Source organism: Eretmochelys imbricata, chromosome 20 (genome assembly GCF_965152235.1).
Source record: "Eretmochelys imbricata isolate rEreImb1 chromosome 20, rEreImb1.hap1, whole genome shotgun sequence".
NCBI lineage: Eukaryota > Metazoa > Chordata > Testudines > Cheloniidae > Eretmochelys > Eretmochelys imbricata.
In genome coordinates this window covers 532002-547650 of record NC_135591.1, presented here as the reverse complement: position 1 = coordinate 547650, position 15649 = coordinate 532002, and the positions used below count along the sequence as shown (strand labels likewise).

General features: G+C 41.2%; 1 protein-coding gene across 3 annotated transcripts in view; it reads right to left on the bottom strand.

Moving 5' to 3' along the window:
• The window catches only part of DIP2B (disco interacting protein 2 homolog B), a 128136-nt gene that overhangs the window by 66438 nt on the left and 46049 nt on the right, over positions 1 to 15649 (bottom strand). For all 3 annotated transcript variants that reach the window (XM_077838812.1, XM_077838813.1, XM_077838815.1), the window contains exon 2: positions 3427 to 3498. In XM_077838812.1, coding sequence (XP_077694938.1) covers positions 3427 to 3498 — 72 coding nt within the window. The remainder of the gene's footprint in view (positions 1 to 3426; positions 3499 to 15649) is intronic.

The window sequence follows — 15649 nt, the reverse complement described above, 5'->3', positions numbered from 1 at the left end:
TTCACAGGGCTGTTTGTGGCTCAGGCTAGCTGTTCCTTTTTAAATCACAAACTGTAGTATAAATATGAATTGAGGCGTCCCCCTTCCCTCTATTTTGGTCCATGCAGCATTCGCCGCAGCATTCACAGATAGGGTTTCTGAGGTCATGTCTACACAGGTACAGTCAGGAAAGCTAAGGCCAATCCTACTAAAGGTGACTTCATAACTTTAGAAGATCCGCCTTAACTTTCCCAAATAGCCCCATGTGGACAAGCCTTTAATATGTATGAACTGTGACGTCTGTTACAATAAGATTCCGCATAGTCTACTTAGCGGCTGTCAGCAAACGTAGAGCAGCGAGTAAGTCCAGGATCACAGCTCCCAAATTCTGATCTTGACTTTGCCACTGACTTGCTGCAGCACATCACTGTATCGCTCTGTGCCTCGTTTCCCCCACATCTGTGCTACTCTGAAATCTTACAGAGTGATGTGCCTGAGCATTAGTTAACATTTGAAAAGTGCTTTAAGAATGTAATGCACTAATTAAGTGCTGAGGGTTGTTATAATTTTCTTCTGAAGACGAAAAATCAATTCTCTTCATGACATCAGAGGGGGAAAACATCAGACCCTTTTAAACTAAGGGACTGATCCTGCATTGCTTATGCATGTGTAAATCTCACTGATTTGCCAGACTAGAGACTGCTGGACTGGGCCCAAAAAGAGCCACAAGACTGTCAGAACGGCAGTAGTGAATTCCACCTTAATTAGTGACATGGTATCTGGCCCTAGTTTCGCCCAATGCTCTGACTCGCTCCCCTGCCTTGAGAAGCACGTCAATTAGTGCAGCAGGACCATGCACAGTCTCTCCAGACATTTACCCCCTAATTAAACATTTTCCAAAATAAACATGCATGTAAAGTGACAGGCACAAAGGGCCACATCAATGCATACGGAGCGGCTTATGGAATTACTGCTATTGGTCCTGGTTGCCGCATACTGAACTCCAAGCCAAGAGCAAATCTGTGAAGAGAAGTGGCTTGAAGGTGTGAAAGAAACCCACATACCCCAACTTCCGCAGGGCCAAAGACTTCACCAGAATATGCCTTGAGTCAACAGAGCTTGCAAGATCTGCTCGATGGATCCCTGCTTATAAGGATTAGTCTCTGTTAAACCCAGACATGTCATTCTATATTTCTTCATTAATACAATAATGATAAGAGTTGACTGTCACCTCATCAAATCTAAGAGAAATTTCTATCAAACAGCTGTCTAGTCAGGCACCCCTCAGCTGCCTATGACAGTTTCAAAATGCAAAGTCAAAATAGGATTTTTGCTTATATTGCTTGCGTCAATGTATTAGGTTGGTAACAGCACACTCTGTCCATTTCCATAGCCTTTGTATTTAAAATATTTACTGTAGCAGTAAGTCACTCCAGTGACTAATACTGGGAAGCAGACCTTCAGATGAGAGCATATTTGAGCTATTGTTGTATGAACCAAGAAAAGGTGAGAAATCTAACCGAGAGAGAGCAGATTCTATACAAAAGAGATGTTACACATGACAATGACAGAATTCTTTTGTTTTGAGCTCCAGATGAATACCACCAGAAGTGAAAAGAATCAATGCCATTTCAAAATAAATAAATAAATGAACACATGCACATTCACAATCTGGTCAAAGCAGTGCTGACAAGTTGGCATTAAATCAAAGCCCTTTAACCTCTACCCTTTGGGGCATTAGTTCACTATCAGTCAATTACAGTAACAGTTAAGTCATGGAGCACTCTGTCATACCAATTCACTTCTGATCCACAGCAAAAACCAAGAAGCTTTATTTGATTTTTTTTAATAAAGACTTTCCAGTGTATCAATAGTGCAATTATTTTTGCACAAGTATCCTGCTATTAATTATTGGAGGTGCTTTAGGCCTTGCCCTAGAGAGGAGTTTACAATTATCCATCTCTAATTATCCTACATTCAGAGCCAGCCCCACTGCTAAGGATCTCTGAACAAAAGAAAATGAATGTAAACAAAATGACAAGTGAATTCAGCGAGTCTGGTAAATAAGGTAACACGGCCAATTATGAAGATACCAGTACCTCTTTAGCAAACATGAGGAACGGCTTCAGAGAGCATTTGTAGGGCAGGACTTATGAACTGGCAAATTAACTTAAACAATTTTTAGACTGTTCTTTATAATCCACATTTTGACAAAGGGATCGTTAAAGCTTCTGCATTTGGAAACTTCCTTTTTTCTCCAAATAATGTTTTGCTTCACTTGACCGTAACCATCTCAGACCATAAAAGCAGATGAAGCTGGAAACCCACAGCCTAGTCATAAGGGTAAGTGTTTCCATGGTGCTCATCAGCACAGTTGTGGGGTGCTCAGATACCAATGTGCTAATTGTGGCCTGATCCCACCTACACAGGCAGAACCTAGCACCGATACAGAACCTCATGGACAATAGTGGGACTCCTCATGGATGTAAAGGGTCCAGCTGCAGGTCTGAGGCTTGTACGTTAAATTTGGCCCTGTACATTTTAAAAAGGAATCCCACATTTCATAATTCAAGGCCAAGCCAGTGTGCTCTGAAAATCAGTTTCCCATGGGTCAACCTCCAAGTGAGCCAGTGTCCATTCTGCTTCTGAGGTAGACAAGTTGCCATTCCAGCATTTCCACAGTAGGTTTTTTAGCTCTCAGACTTAGGAAGAGAGATGAAATAGCCCAGGCTAAGTACCTCTAGCTCTCTTACGCAAGAGCGCCCGCCCATCCTCCCCAGGCAGACCACCCCTCGCATGCACGCACCCCTGATACAAGCAGAGGGGAAAACAAGAAGGTGCCCAGCTCCTATCCAGAAAAGTGGATTTGCTGCGAAGCTTACGCTGCTGAACACGTTGGATTACCAGCCATGGAGACAGAAGGGCTGTATATATCTGCAGAACACATACAGCACAAGCGGCATCACTGCAAGCTTCCTCCATGTTGCTCCAGAGGGATACTCTGAGGATCAGAGGGGAGCTTGGACTTCATGGCCAGTTCAAGCCCTCGACTTCTCAGTTGGTAAGGGAGAAAGAGCTGCCAGTGCTGGTGTTTTACTTTTCAGTGAGATCACATGCCCCAACTGGGAAATGCTCTGAGGCGCATGAAACTTCATACAGGCCAAACACCCACCTGGTGGGAATGTTCAGGAACTTCTGACCTGGATATGAACCAGCAACCTAGAGGTGAAAGGCTCTATTGCCTATGACTCTACTGCTGCCATCTGGCCCCCTACAATGGAACTGTGAAATAGTTAAAGCAAACTAAACTGAGGCAAGGGCAATCTGGAGTTGACAGGTAAGTGATCCAAGCCCTCAGCCCCCATCTTCACATTATAAGACCCCTTTAATGACAAGGCTGATGCAGTAAATCAAAGCTCTTAATCTGGACCGAGAGACCGTACTTACCATGTGTCTGTGGGATGTACGGAGCCAGCAGCTTCGCCCTTTTCTTCTCATACCCCTTCTGTGTGATGTCCCCTAAAATCAAACAGGAAAGTCACGTTACCTTGTCCTTGATGTGCTCTGTTGCAAGAGGATTTTAGCTGCATGGCCTTGCCGCACAATAATGGGCTGTGTGAGGTGTCACCATATGGGCAACAGGAATGACTTATAAGAACCAAGGTATTTGTCAAGGTATTGCAGTCTTATGATTTTACTCACAGAAGTGACAGATGGAAGCAGACTACTAGGTCCCTGCTAGATCAACACCCTCAGCCAGTGTTCCCTACTATGCATTTTTCTAAGGGTCTCAGGTTTAATTTTAATTCAGCTAAACAATGGGGCTTTCACCTCTTCCGTGGAAGCAACCGTTTAATATATACCCCTTCAATGGGGTGATTTGAATCAGAACTGTCTTAGCAGGAGATCAACACTGTAAAAACCTACAGTGAAAACCAGCTAGCTCAGGCACCACAGGACAAGGCCCAAGGACAAACTCACCCAACCAGACGGCAGCAAAAGGGAACAATTCCCCTCTGCTAAAGGGAACAGGGGGAAAGGCAATAGCAAATGCAGAGCTTAGTCACAATAAACCAACAACAAAAGAGAGGCTTGCAGTGGACCTTAACGAGAGCTGATGAGGGACTATGATCAGCCTATTCCAGAAGGAAATGCTTCACCCTGATCCAAAAGTAAACTTAGAGACAGACCCACCTCAGGTGACTGAACTGTCCAGCAAGGATGGGCAGATCACCAAGCATTTATTGTGAATGGCAACAGCTCAGTACTTAGGGTCTTATATACCAACACTATATTGTGTCTTCTGCCCTACTGATATCTAATGCAGTTCACAGGGTCTCTATTTACCTATCTATTTAATGGGTATAATACCACTACTTGCCTCTCAAGAGTGCTGTACTATGTAAGTGCTTAAAGGTTCACAAAGAGAAGGCCCCATACAGAGAGCAAAGAAATAAGAGACCTTTTTCTAAAAATACTAATCTGTCTGACCCACGAGAAGTACCATCTGGCTGCTGTCTTTTACTTTAATTTCTCGCATTACATCTGAACCGCAGAAAAAAGACTGAAACCTTGAAGGGATTACAACAAAAAAGCCCTGAAGCATTTCAAGCCTCTTTGTAGTTTGGCCCATTCTTGTAACCTTATCTCTCAGGAGCCAAAAGGTTGGAAGTGATCAAACACACAGCAGGGAGAAAAACAGAATTCTTTGGTACTATGGAGTATAGCCAGAACCAAGGCCAATATCATATCGAGAAACCACTGATCACTTACAGCATTTTCTTTTTACAGTGATTTGTTGTTGCAAAAACAGCAAATCGTCAGACACCGTCAATAGGACAGGGATAGCACGGGCAGCAGTACTGCAAGGTTCCCCAACCTTTTCCCACTAATGTCCTTCAGCTCTGACTTGGAAGGTCTCACCTTAGAGGTGATGAAAAGTTCAGTTTCTGTGGCCTTGTCCTCTCTGCTGAAATTGCAGCCAAAGGGGCCAATCAGTATCAATCGGGAAGGTGATTTTGTGGCATGGGCACCTGTTCACTATGAAATGGAACAAGATCGCTTCATTTACATTGGAGAATTAATCTCAATTCTAGGTGCATTTTTTTAAAAGCACCTGGACATTAAGTGCTGAACACAGTGCTTGCTTTATGCTGCCTGGTAAACACACACACAAAATAAATTTTATCTCAACTTCTCTCTTTTATAGCATTTGAGCCAGGCCTCGACAAGTCCAAACAAATCAAGCAACAGAGAATTAAAATGTTCATGAAACAGAGGCCAACCAAAGTACAAGTTTATAAGTGTGATTGCAATATGCAGCTGGTTAAATTAACCCAGCTCATGGGAAAGGTATGTTAGTATAACAAAACTACACCTTCAAAAACAGAAGCAGAGACAAATGAGCTTAAACGCAGCTACAGGATTCTGGTCTGCCCAAAGCACTCTGACAGCACTGTGTTAACATCCACTTTACAAGTACAAGGGATCAACTGTAGGTTTTCCAGGAGATTCTTATCTATACATTTTTCGAGGCCAGCCTCTGTGTGACCGTGGGACTCCCCTACTGGATCTGTTGGGTGGAAGAGAGACTGAAGAGGCTGCCATTCCTATCTTAACTGGAAGACCAGGACTCCTGCACAGAGAGGGGCAGAGATCTTTTCCCTCCAAACCTAACCCATTTGCTTTTGCTTGTAATTCACTATTTGGCAATAGGGTGTTTTTTCTATTCCAGATTTAACGGGTATCCTTTGTGTTAGCGGTTTTACACTGCGTGTAACAAAACACCGCTGCGGATTGCAGGAATTGCTATGGGGAGGGGGCAGCACAGAGCAGCCAGCACACATTCTGATACCAACACTCCTGATTTAAGGCTTGGCAATTTGTAATGATCCAATTTCTTGTTAAAATCTGGGCAGGAAAAGATGCTTGCATTATCGCTCACTCTCACTAATGGCGAGTCATTGGAATTCTCAACATCTTCACTGGAACACTAAGAGTTCCAGTTAATAAACCAGCCAAGAAAAATGTGAAGAAGGTGGGAACTTCTACTGAAAAACATGAAGGTAACTCAGACAGGCATCAGCATTAACCAACTGCAAGTTTAATTACCAACCAATCTGGAGGACCTATATGGTTATTTGGTGATTGGATAGTGCTGAGAACAGACTAACATACAAAATAAAAAATCTAAACCGGCACTGCAGAAACTGTCAAAAACGATCTATCCGAGGTACAAGATGAACTTGACCTCTAGCATGAGAAAGATTTTATTTTACTTGCCCTTCACAGAACAACTCTAATGAAGAGCTGCGTAGGTTCTTGCAAGGTAGGTTTAAAACAGTGGAAAAGTTCCAACTTGATCAAATTTAGGAAGCAGAAAGAAAGTCGAGATGCTCCATTCTTGTCCTGTGGTGCTGTAACTTGGTACTACTACGGGGTCTCCAAGCAGGGAGCTTTAAGTCACCAAGTGCCCTGGCAAATGGGGTGAAATGAAAATCTCAATGATTTCCTCTCCTTATATCCTTACTCACCTCTGTGCTGTGGCAACAGTGTTTGCCTTTCTGAAGCGAGCTGCTAGCCAGACTTACTTATTTTAAATCCAACTGGCGCTCAATGCTGCCATTTCAGTACATGCATAAAGGTTAATGTCAAGCTCTGGAATGATGCTCCCTGGGGAAGGGAGGGGAAAGCAACAAAAGACATTGGATTGATCTTGCAGCTTTCTGAAATACTGCAGAAAGATTCCAATAGCATTTTGGCCTCATTTCAGCTTGTGTCTCTAACAGACACCATGCAGGCAAACCAAGGATCAGTAAAGAGATACTGGGGAAATTAAATATTTAAGAAATGACTTTAAAAATCGCTCCAGATTTATCATCTGGAATTAAATAAATTTTTATTTTATTTAAAAAACCCACTAAAATTGGCTCTTTTGTTTGCAGTTTATTTGGGGTATTTTAGGAAAATCCTTTTGTTTGCTGAACATGAGCTACAGCAATTAATTCATTGCCTTAAAATAGTGAAGATGACAACGGGAGCCACACGTTTTACCAGATTGGAACAGAAAACTCCTGTGTTCCACTGCACGCATCATAAACATCATTATAACAACAAATATAATCGTGTCACAATTTGCAAATTTGAAACATGAGTGAGTCTTTTAAGGAATCTGAGAAATGCATAAATAATTTAAAAAGTTTCAAGGGAAAAGACAGAAAAAGCAGTGGAGTGATATTAAAGCTCTAATATGCTGTTCACCTCACTGCACTCAATAAACCACATGGTTTCAGCAACTAAACTCTATGGTGACTGGCACTGAACACCACAATGGATCTTTCAGAAATCACTTTAGCAATACACGCATGCAGCAGCTGTTTAACACCACACAGGAACGTTATACAAGAGTTTAGGACAGGCAGTGAAGAACAATTCTGTATGCAATTGAAGCTACAAGGAGAATATAGAGAGGCAGAATGTCACGAACCCAAACATGAATCTGGACACAACACCGGGGCAATGCCTTAAAAAAAAGAGGTGCAGAACCAATTTACCACAAGTGATCAAGACCCCTTTCAAGTATCTTCCAGAATAAGACAGGATTCAGCAACATGGTATATAGGGGGTGATAGACCCACAAGCATCGTTTAGAATACAGGTTTCAGAGTAGCAGCCGTGTTAGTCTGTATCCGCAAAAATAAAAGGAGTACTTGTGGCACCTTAGAGACTAACAAATTTATTTGAGCATAAGCCTCCGATGAAGTGAGCTGTAGTTCACGAAAGCTTATGCTCAAATAAATTTGTTAGTCTCTAAGGTGCCACAAGTACTCCTTTTTTTAGAATACAGATATTCAGGCCTGCCTGTAAAGGCCTATACTTTAAGAACTTAGGTGTATTTTTATCACTTCGCTAGTTACAGGGGTATAAAAACAAAGAATCAAAATCAGTCCAGCAGTATATGGGCCTTATTTCACACTGAAATAAGGTAGTATTGGGTGTTTAGGAAGACAATCTTGTCCTCATAGTGCCCATCACCACCAAAAAAAGAAATAGATCTTAAAATGGTTAAAGAAACTTAGTTTGATAGCATCCAGTCTGGCAAGCAATCACTTATCAGTGGCTGTGAAACCCTCATTTCTGTATTGTTTTATCTTTATGGCCCCCACTTTACTATTGTTAATCTGTCTGGTTCTCTAATTGTTCCTGCGTGCTGTATAATTAATTTTGCTAGGTGTAAGTTAATTAGGGTAGTGGGATATAATTGGTTAGAGAATTACGTTACAATATGTTAGGGGGGCACAGGCAAGGCTCTGCGGCATCAGAGCTGGGAAGGGGGACGCAGGGTAGAGATAAGCCCAATTGGTGTGAAGGGCTTCGGAATACACTTGCTTGGAAACTAACCCCAATAAACATCACATTATCTGCACTTCGGACTTCTGGTCTTTTGCTGCTTGGGAAAGCCCTCTAACAGCATTTGCTTCCCACCCAAATAATTCTGTAAAGCTGAGCAAAGTCTGTAAATCCAGTAAAGAACTGCTCCTAAAAGCAACATGAGTTGGGATATAGAACTATGATTTAATTATTGTAGCCACACAAGAACTGTGCCTGCATTGATGTTACTAGTTCTCAGGGTGAGAGTCCCTCTGATAAATCACATGGGAGCAATTTACCTACAACTGTCTGAAATCTCTTGTCTTCAGTCCTAAAACATCCAAACTGGATCTGAATTTATTCAAAGCTGAAGATAAAATAATAAAATACAGAAGTGCTCCTTCTCCCTCCTGCCCATTCTGCTGATCTGCAGGAAATGGAAACAGTTGGATCTGAACATAAATAAGGATTTCCTCACAGAATGTGTCATAAATTGCAGCAACAGGAAGAGAGCAAGACAATAAGATTGCAATCTCAAGAACTGTTCCCTTCCATCACAGAAAGACAGCGATTTATGCAAAGGGAACTGGTAAAACTGCAAAGCTTTGAAGCTTTTACAGCATGGAGTTCTTTCACATGATTTAGATGCCCTCAATAACCCCACCCCTTTTCCCATCTGCACAAGAACAAGACAGTAGACTCAGGAGGAAGTATTTACAAAAATAAATACAAACAATTTAGCTTTAAAAATGCTCATACATCCCTAGGAAACAAGTTCAACAATAATCCTTAATGCTGAGGAATACGTTTGGCCTTCCTCCCAACTACAACACTTACTATTTATTTATATTCCATGTCAGCAACAGCCTTGCTTCCTCCATCTCTGATGGGAAAAGTCCTTCCTTCCTTCTCAGGAGAAAGCAAACCATCCATAACAAATCCATTACAGTAAGTATTTCATTTGCCTCTAATCATAGCCCCAGAATCAATCAAGCGGTTCCTGGATTCACATATACAATGTTCTTTCCTCATCCGTCTCACGATTTCTCCTCGCCTTTGTAGGCCTGATCCAAAGAACACTGAGGCTTCTAGAAAGACTCCTATTCACGCCAAAGAGTTATGGATCCAGGCTCTGTAAGCACAACACTAGACCATGAGTGAAAAGAGTCCCCCTAGACTCCCAGCTCTGTCGTCAATCCCTGATGCCATGGCTTTCGGCTCTGCACATTCCATCCATGTGCAGAATGCTGCTGGCCACCTTTACATACACAAAAAAACTCAACTGCATCCTTCCCCCGACCTCAACTCCTCAGGAACCCCTAGACATTTCAGCAGCCAAGTCAAAATTGGCCTCCTTGTTTTTACAGCTGTTTTGTGGGCCCCACAGATTTGGGTCTCTGGCACCTTTTCCCCTCTGTACTGTCATCAGTGGGGGAAAAACAGCCTTTTCCTGTGCAGCTTCTTTCTGCATTTCCCCCTCTTATCTACTTCTATCATTCCAAATCTCTTGATACCACTGTTCCCCCTTTGCTCATGCACCCGTTCTTCCACCTCTGCCAACTTCCTTGTTTTAAATGAAACTTTTCAAAGCATATCATAAGGTTTGTAGGACAGACGCTACACAAAACAGTTAGATATGGAAGCTGTACTATGTTCTTCCACCCCAACAGCTAGCCAGTAAATCCCAAATGAACAAATGCTAAATTGTTCCTTCACCTACCTGAAACAGGTAATTTCACCAGCTGGTGATTTACTGATGCGAGAAGACTTGCAGGTGGTCTCTCTCTAGATAAGTGCTGTTTCTTAAAAAGTTAAAAATCTCCATTTTCTAGGAGAAAAAAATGATCCTGCAAATACTTACTCTTAAGCACTGCCCCATTATGAGATTACCTGGGTGAGCAGGGTCTACTTGTATACGTAAGGGTTGCCTCTAATCTAGTCAAAGTGAGAAAGAATTTTGCTCCGTGCTGGTCTCCTGAGAGTTCAGTCATTTCCACCACATAACCCAAGAGGTGCTAATCTGTTAAAATTGTGCCACTAGGCACGCATACATTTAAACAACCTAGGACTCCCTAGTAAAATGTTAAACTTGGTGGATAAATACACTACCACTAACACAAGCTAAGCATCTGAATTCAGAAAGTTTGTTTTCTTCCCTTCCTGGAGCAAAGCCTACCCGTAAATATATAAGGAAATTTCGAGTTTATTCAAGGGTTTATGGTTCTAGAGTTGAAAATCCTTGATTATAAACTGTAATAAACCAAAAGGAAATAAGTAATTTAGACCACCGTTGGAGTTACGATTTAATGAGAGAAGACTCTGGATTCTGTGTGTGTTAAAAGTTGGGGTTTTTTAAAATCCAACTCTGTAGAGCCAGGATTTTTAATAACCACCATTACGGTGGGACCCTCAAAAACAAATGCTGTGCTGGCTCTGCAGCCAGAGGCTTGCTAACACTGGGTGCGTTGACATCACCGATGCAGCCCGTCCCACAACACAGCATTTGGCGTGACAGGGAGCTACATGAATTTCAATTATTGCTGGAATAAAAAAGAAGCACATTATAATACTGGAACAGTGGGCATTTGGATTAGGTTTGGAGAATCAATATTTATCATATGGAAAAGAACACAATCAAGAAAAAAATATTCTCATCAAAATTATATTGGTATCAATGATACCCCTCAGATGCCTGGCAAAAGTGGGTATGTATCTTGCGTAGCTTGTCACGCCAATAAAGTCTAATCGAAATTAACTGAAAACTGAAAGAAAAACTTAATAGCTATAAAACAATTGGTTTAACATTAAGCCTTGTTTCTTAGTTGTTAGAATACACTTCGTTATAATCATATAATAGCTGACACATTTACTTTGCTTTTTACAGTATTTATAAATACATTTTAAAGGATCTTTTTAAAGCAGAACAGCTTTTAAAATTCCTTTTGATAGGATTTTTCTTCTATTCCTTCAAGGAAAAATGGTATTAACCTTCATTATACAAATCCATCTGCACGATCTGGCTCAGTTTAGGGCACAGCAGGGAAGGGTTGCGATAAAGAGACAGACCAAATTCAGCATTGGTGTGAGCAGATGCACAACTCTGTGGATCAAAATTTAACTGCACGAACTTACACCGGGGTGGAGATTGGCCCAATGAGTCACAAGTGATTGTTACACCAACACCAAAATCCTGCAAACAGAGGAGCCTGCAACTTCCCAACTAACACCACCCTGTGACTCAAGGCCACTTTTTAGCAATGGGATTCAATGATCCATTCTAAACAGCGGTCCTCAAACAGTGCAAGGTGGTAACACCAGCTAATCCAGCTATGCTCAGACAATGCTTCTTTCAACATCCTCGTTCCCCTTCCCCCCACGGAATCAGAACACTGAATCATTCACTGTCTAACAATACCACAATCACTACAATGGCAAAATTAAGGAAAAAAATCACGTAGGGCAGAAGATCCCCCAGACAGACTCCAAACACTTAATGTGTCCAGTAACATATTAAATCTTCTAATGGGCTTGTCTGCATTTTAGAAATGTCAATATTAAGTGCTTATTTACAGATTCCAGTGAAGCATATTCCTGTGGATGCTTTGTTACTGTCGTCAGTCTGAGGGATCTGTGAGCCCATGAGGATAATTTAACTGTTCTCTTCTAACAGTAAATATCATAATGGCTTACCATAAAAAAAAAAAAAAGGAAGGAATCACTAACACCATGGCATCAATATCTCAGGGGTCTCTCGTTTGTAAGTTATCTTGACATACCGTATTTGTTTCCCTGCACCTGCCCCTGCTTTTCACTCATATCTAACTCTTGCCCTGCAAGGTATCTCTCTAACGTTCTACGACCTCTCCTGAAACAATGTCATTTAGTTCTAAAGACTTTGGGGACACAGTCTGTTTCAAAGAGGCTATACAAAATAAAGTCTGGTTTTGCTGCAATTTGACACCGAGTTTCTTGTCCTTGGTAGGAAAGATGCTGAATCAAATGGCAGAGCTAAAGCCCCAACACATACCCGGCAGGCAACCAATAGTTCTAGGCCTTGCCTAGATTAGGATTTACAGAATACACATGAGAAGCTGAATGTAAAGAAGGAATGCTGTCTTTAACATGTGCTAAATTGGTTGAGTTAAAGCCTCAGGCTTAGGCTTCAATTCAACCAGCTTAGCATGTGTTAAAGGCAGCATACCTTGTCTGCACTAGATTTTTTTACATGTTAGTTAGAACATGTTGGTTAACAGGCTCTAACACCATACCTTTTATCTAGCCTAGACAAGGCCTCCAGGGCTAGGTATGGTCCCCAGCAGGTAAACTGCATATTAAAAGTCTTGTGCTTGTGACCTTTACTATTTCTTTATGATTCAGAATAATAGCCTCATTTTTCTTTACTGTGTTTTAATGTATTTATTTTGTCTTTTTTTAAGATTAAAAAACACACAGGTCTCTACTTCCTTCTTTTTACTGGAGAACGTCAGCTACCTTTGGAAGTCCTGGTTGCCAACATCACAGCTCAAAGCTCAGACCTGAGCTGCAGTTCCCACAGTCCCCAACTGAGGACAGAGAGGGAAAAAAGAGTCTCAACTTCCATCAACAATGAGCTTTTAACCAAACTCGGGGACCACAAACTCTGTTTCTAACACAATGTTGCTGGGTTCCATGTCCAGAACCACGACAGCCTTGTAACTACAGGCATGTTTAACAACATCAGACAGCACTCTAACATAGCATGTCCTGGTCTACAGCAGCCGAACAGTGTTAAAAACAAGTTTACAACATTCCCTAACTCTGTTAAAGGCCCACTGTTGATGCAGCCTTAAAACTCCCACACCTCTTTCATCTGGGAGACCTGCATTTTGAGCTGTGATGTCACCATCAAGGTCCTCCAATAAAAAGTGCCTGATATTTCATTCTTTTAAAATGAGGCTCTCTATATAGATCCTACAGAAACAGCGAAGTGCAGAAACAAATCAGTTTTGCTTTCCAGTTTTCTTTTAAAAAGCATCATCGTGTTCCCATTGAATTCCATGGGAAAGCTCTCATGGACGTCATTGAGTGCAGCAGCAGCCTTACAAGGGCCTGCTCATTGAGTATTAGCATTATATTGCCTGTGTTATCAGTATTAAAAGCATAAGAAGATTATGACCAAACTATTTTAATTCAGCAGAGCCGCAGCCATGCATCCTCAGTGCAGACTTACGAAAGCATCTGTAGCACTGCATAGCAAACATAATGGGAATCCCTACAAATAAGATGGAACATTTAGAGATTTGTAATAAACAAGTTTAAACTCTTCTAATCACAATGTTTCCATTTTAAAAGTATGCCGTCCAAGATGAGATTATGCCACAAAATTTAATCTACTAAATGTTCAGTGCTTCACAAACTGTTGTACTTGACTGGATCTATCAAGGCCATAATTAAGGCCAGAGAGTATACTTTACCTTAGTAGATTACACTGTCTTAAATAGTGTTTAGTTATCTTACAATGAATTCACCTACTAAAAACTATGCTGAAGAATAAGAGGGTCTGTCTTAATCCCACAAAAGCATTTCAGAGTCTCAGCTGACATTCTGTCCTTAATTCACCCCATTATGCCTAGGTGTTATGGGTAGTAATCTTAAAAGCCATATGTGCTGAATCACCCAATTTGGTGAGCTAACAACAGGGTTCTAAATTAACCTCAGAGTTTCTTTATTTTAGTGTCTGAGAGTGAGGTAGGAATGATGGTGTCAGTGGATGGACTGAAAAATTAGATTTAAAATGTAATTATTTCTAGTTTAACTAGAAATAACTCAAGGTATGTTAACATCCTTTGCTTCAGCTTTAACCACTATACTAAAGCTCCCAAGCTCCTATACTGGATGTCTGGATGTGGATAAATTGGAGAGAGTCCAGCGAAGGGCAACAAAAATGATTACGGGGCTGGAACACATGACTTATGAGGAGAGGCTGAGGGAACTGGGATTGTTTAGTCTGCAGAAGAGAAGAATGAGGGGGGATTTGATAGCTGCTTTCAACTACCTGAGAGGTGGTTCCAGAGAGGATGGTTCTAGACTAGTCTCAGTGGTAGAAGAGGACAGGACAAGGAGTAATGGTCTCAAGTTGCAGTGGGGGAGGTTTAGGTTGGATATTAGGAAAATCTTTTTCACTAGGAGGGTGGTGAAACACTGGAATGCGTTACCTAGGGAGGTGGTGGAATCTCCTTCCTTAGAAGTTTTTAAGGTCAGGCTTGACAAAGCCCTGGCTGGGATGATTTAATTGGGGATTGGTCCTGCTTTGACCAGAGGGTTGGACTAGATGACCTCCTGAGGTCCCTTCCAACCCTGATATTCTATGATTCTATGATTACTGAAGGTACCTGTAAACTGTCAGAGAAATTCTGTGCACTTACCAAAAACATGAATAAAATTACAATATAACTACTGGAGATAAAGGAAACGGACTTCCCAATATAAAGGAAATACAGAGACATTAAATAACCATTACACAACCCTCATTTACTGAGCCTCAGTTAACTCAGACTAGTTTGCTCCAAGATGTCACTAACTGTAGACTAATTCCCATCCCTCAGGAAGCACACGCAGCTCTCTCCTCGACTTGACTGCAGAAGTGCCTGGCTCTCTCTACTGAAATGAGGGGAACAATCCTAATTATTGAACCCTGCATTTTACAAAAGTTGCAGTCTCCCAAGACAGTTTAAAAATATATCTATATATAGATATACACGTGTAATATCTATATAGTCACCTACACAATACCAAATGCTCATTTTATTTATCACAACAAAATAATATTTTTGGTCATTTCAATACCCCCCCCCCCATAAAGATTAATAGATGTACACCTGATTCACACTAGGCAGCATGGCCTAGTGCAAAATTTCTGGGTCTGCTATGGGCCTTTTGAGTGCTGAGCAAGTGACTTCACCTCATTGTGCTCCTCAAGAGCTATGTATGAAAAGCACCATATAAGAACTTATTATTTTAATGAATTCCCCATTTGTCTTTTATTCCATAAATTCTCATCTGTATGAAAGTTCCTATGTTTGCAGAGCAGCCAATACCTACGTTAACCACTTGGGTTTTTTTATCTCTCAAAACAGCATGTGCCTCTCATATCAGGTTTCATATATATTCTATATCTATATATATAATTTTGCAGATTCCGAATTTTTAGTATTTTTCTGTAGTGCGCTTATTGCATAAGTCAGAAAGGTTGGGATCCTTTGTGCTACTTTAAAAACACCACCACCTAGAGATTTAAAAAACAAAAACAAGGCTCAAACTG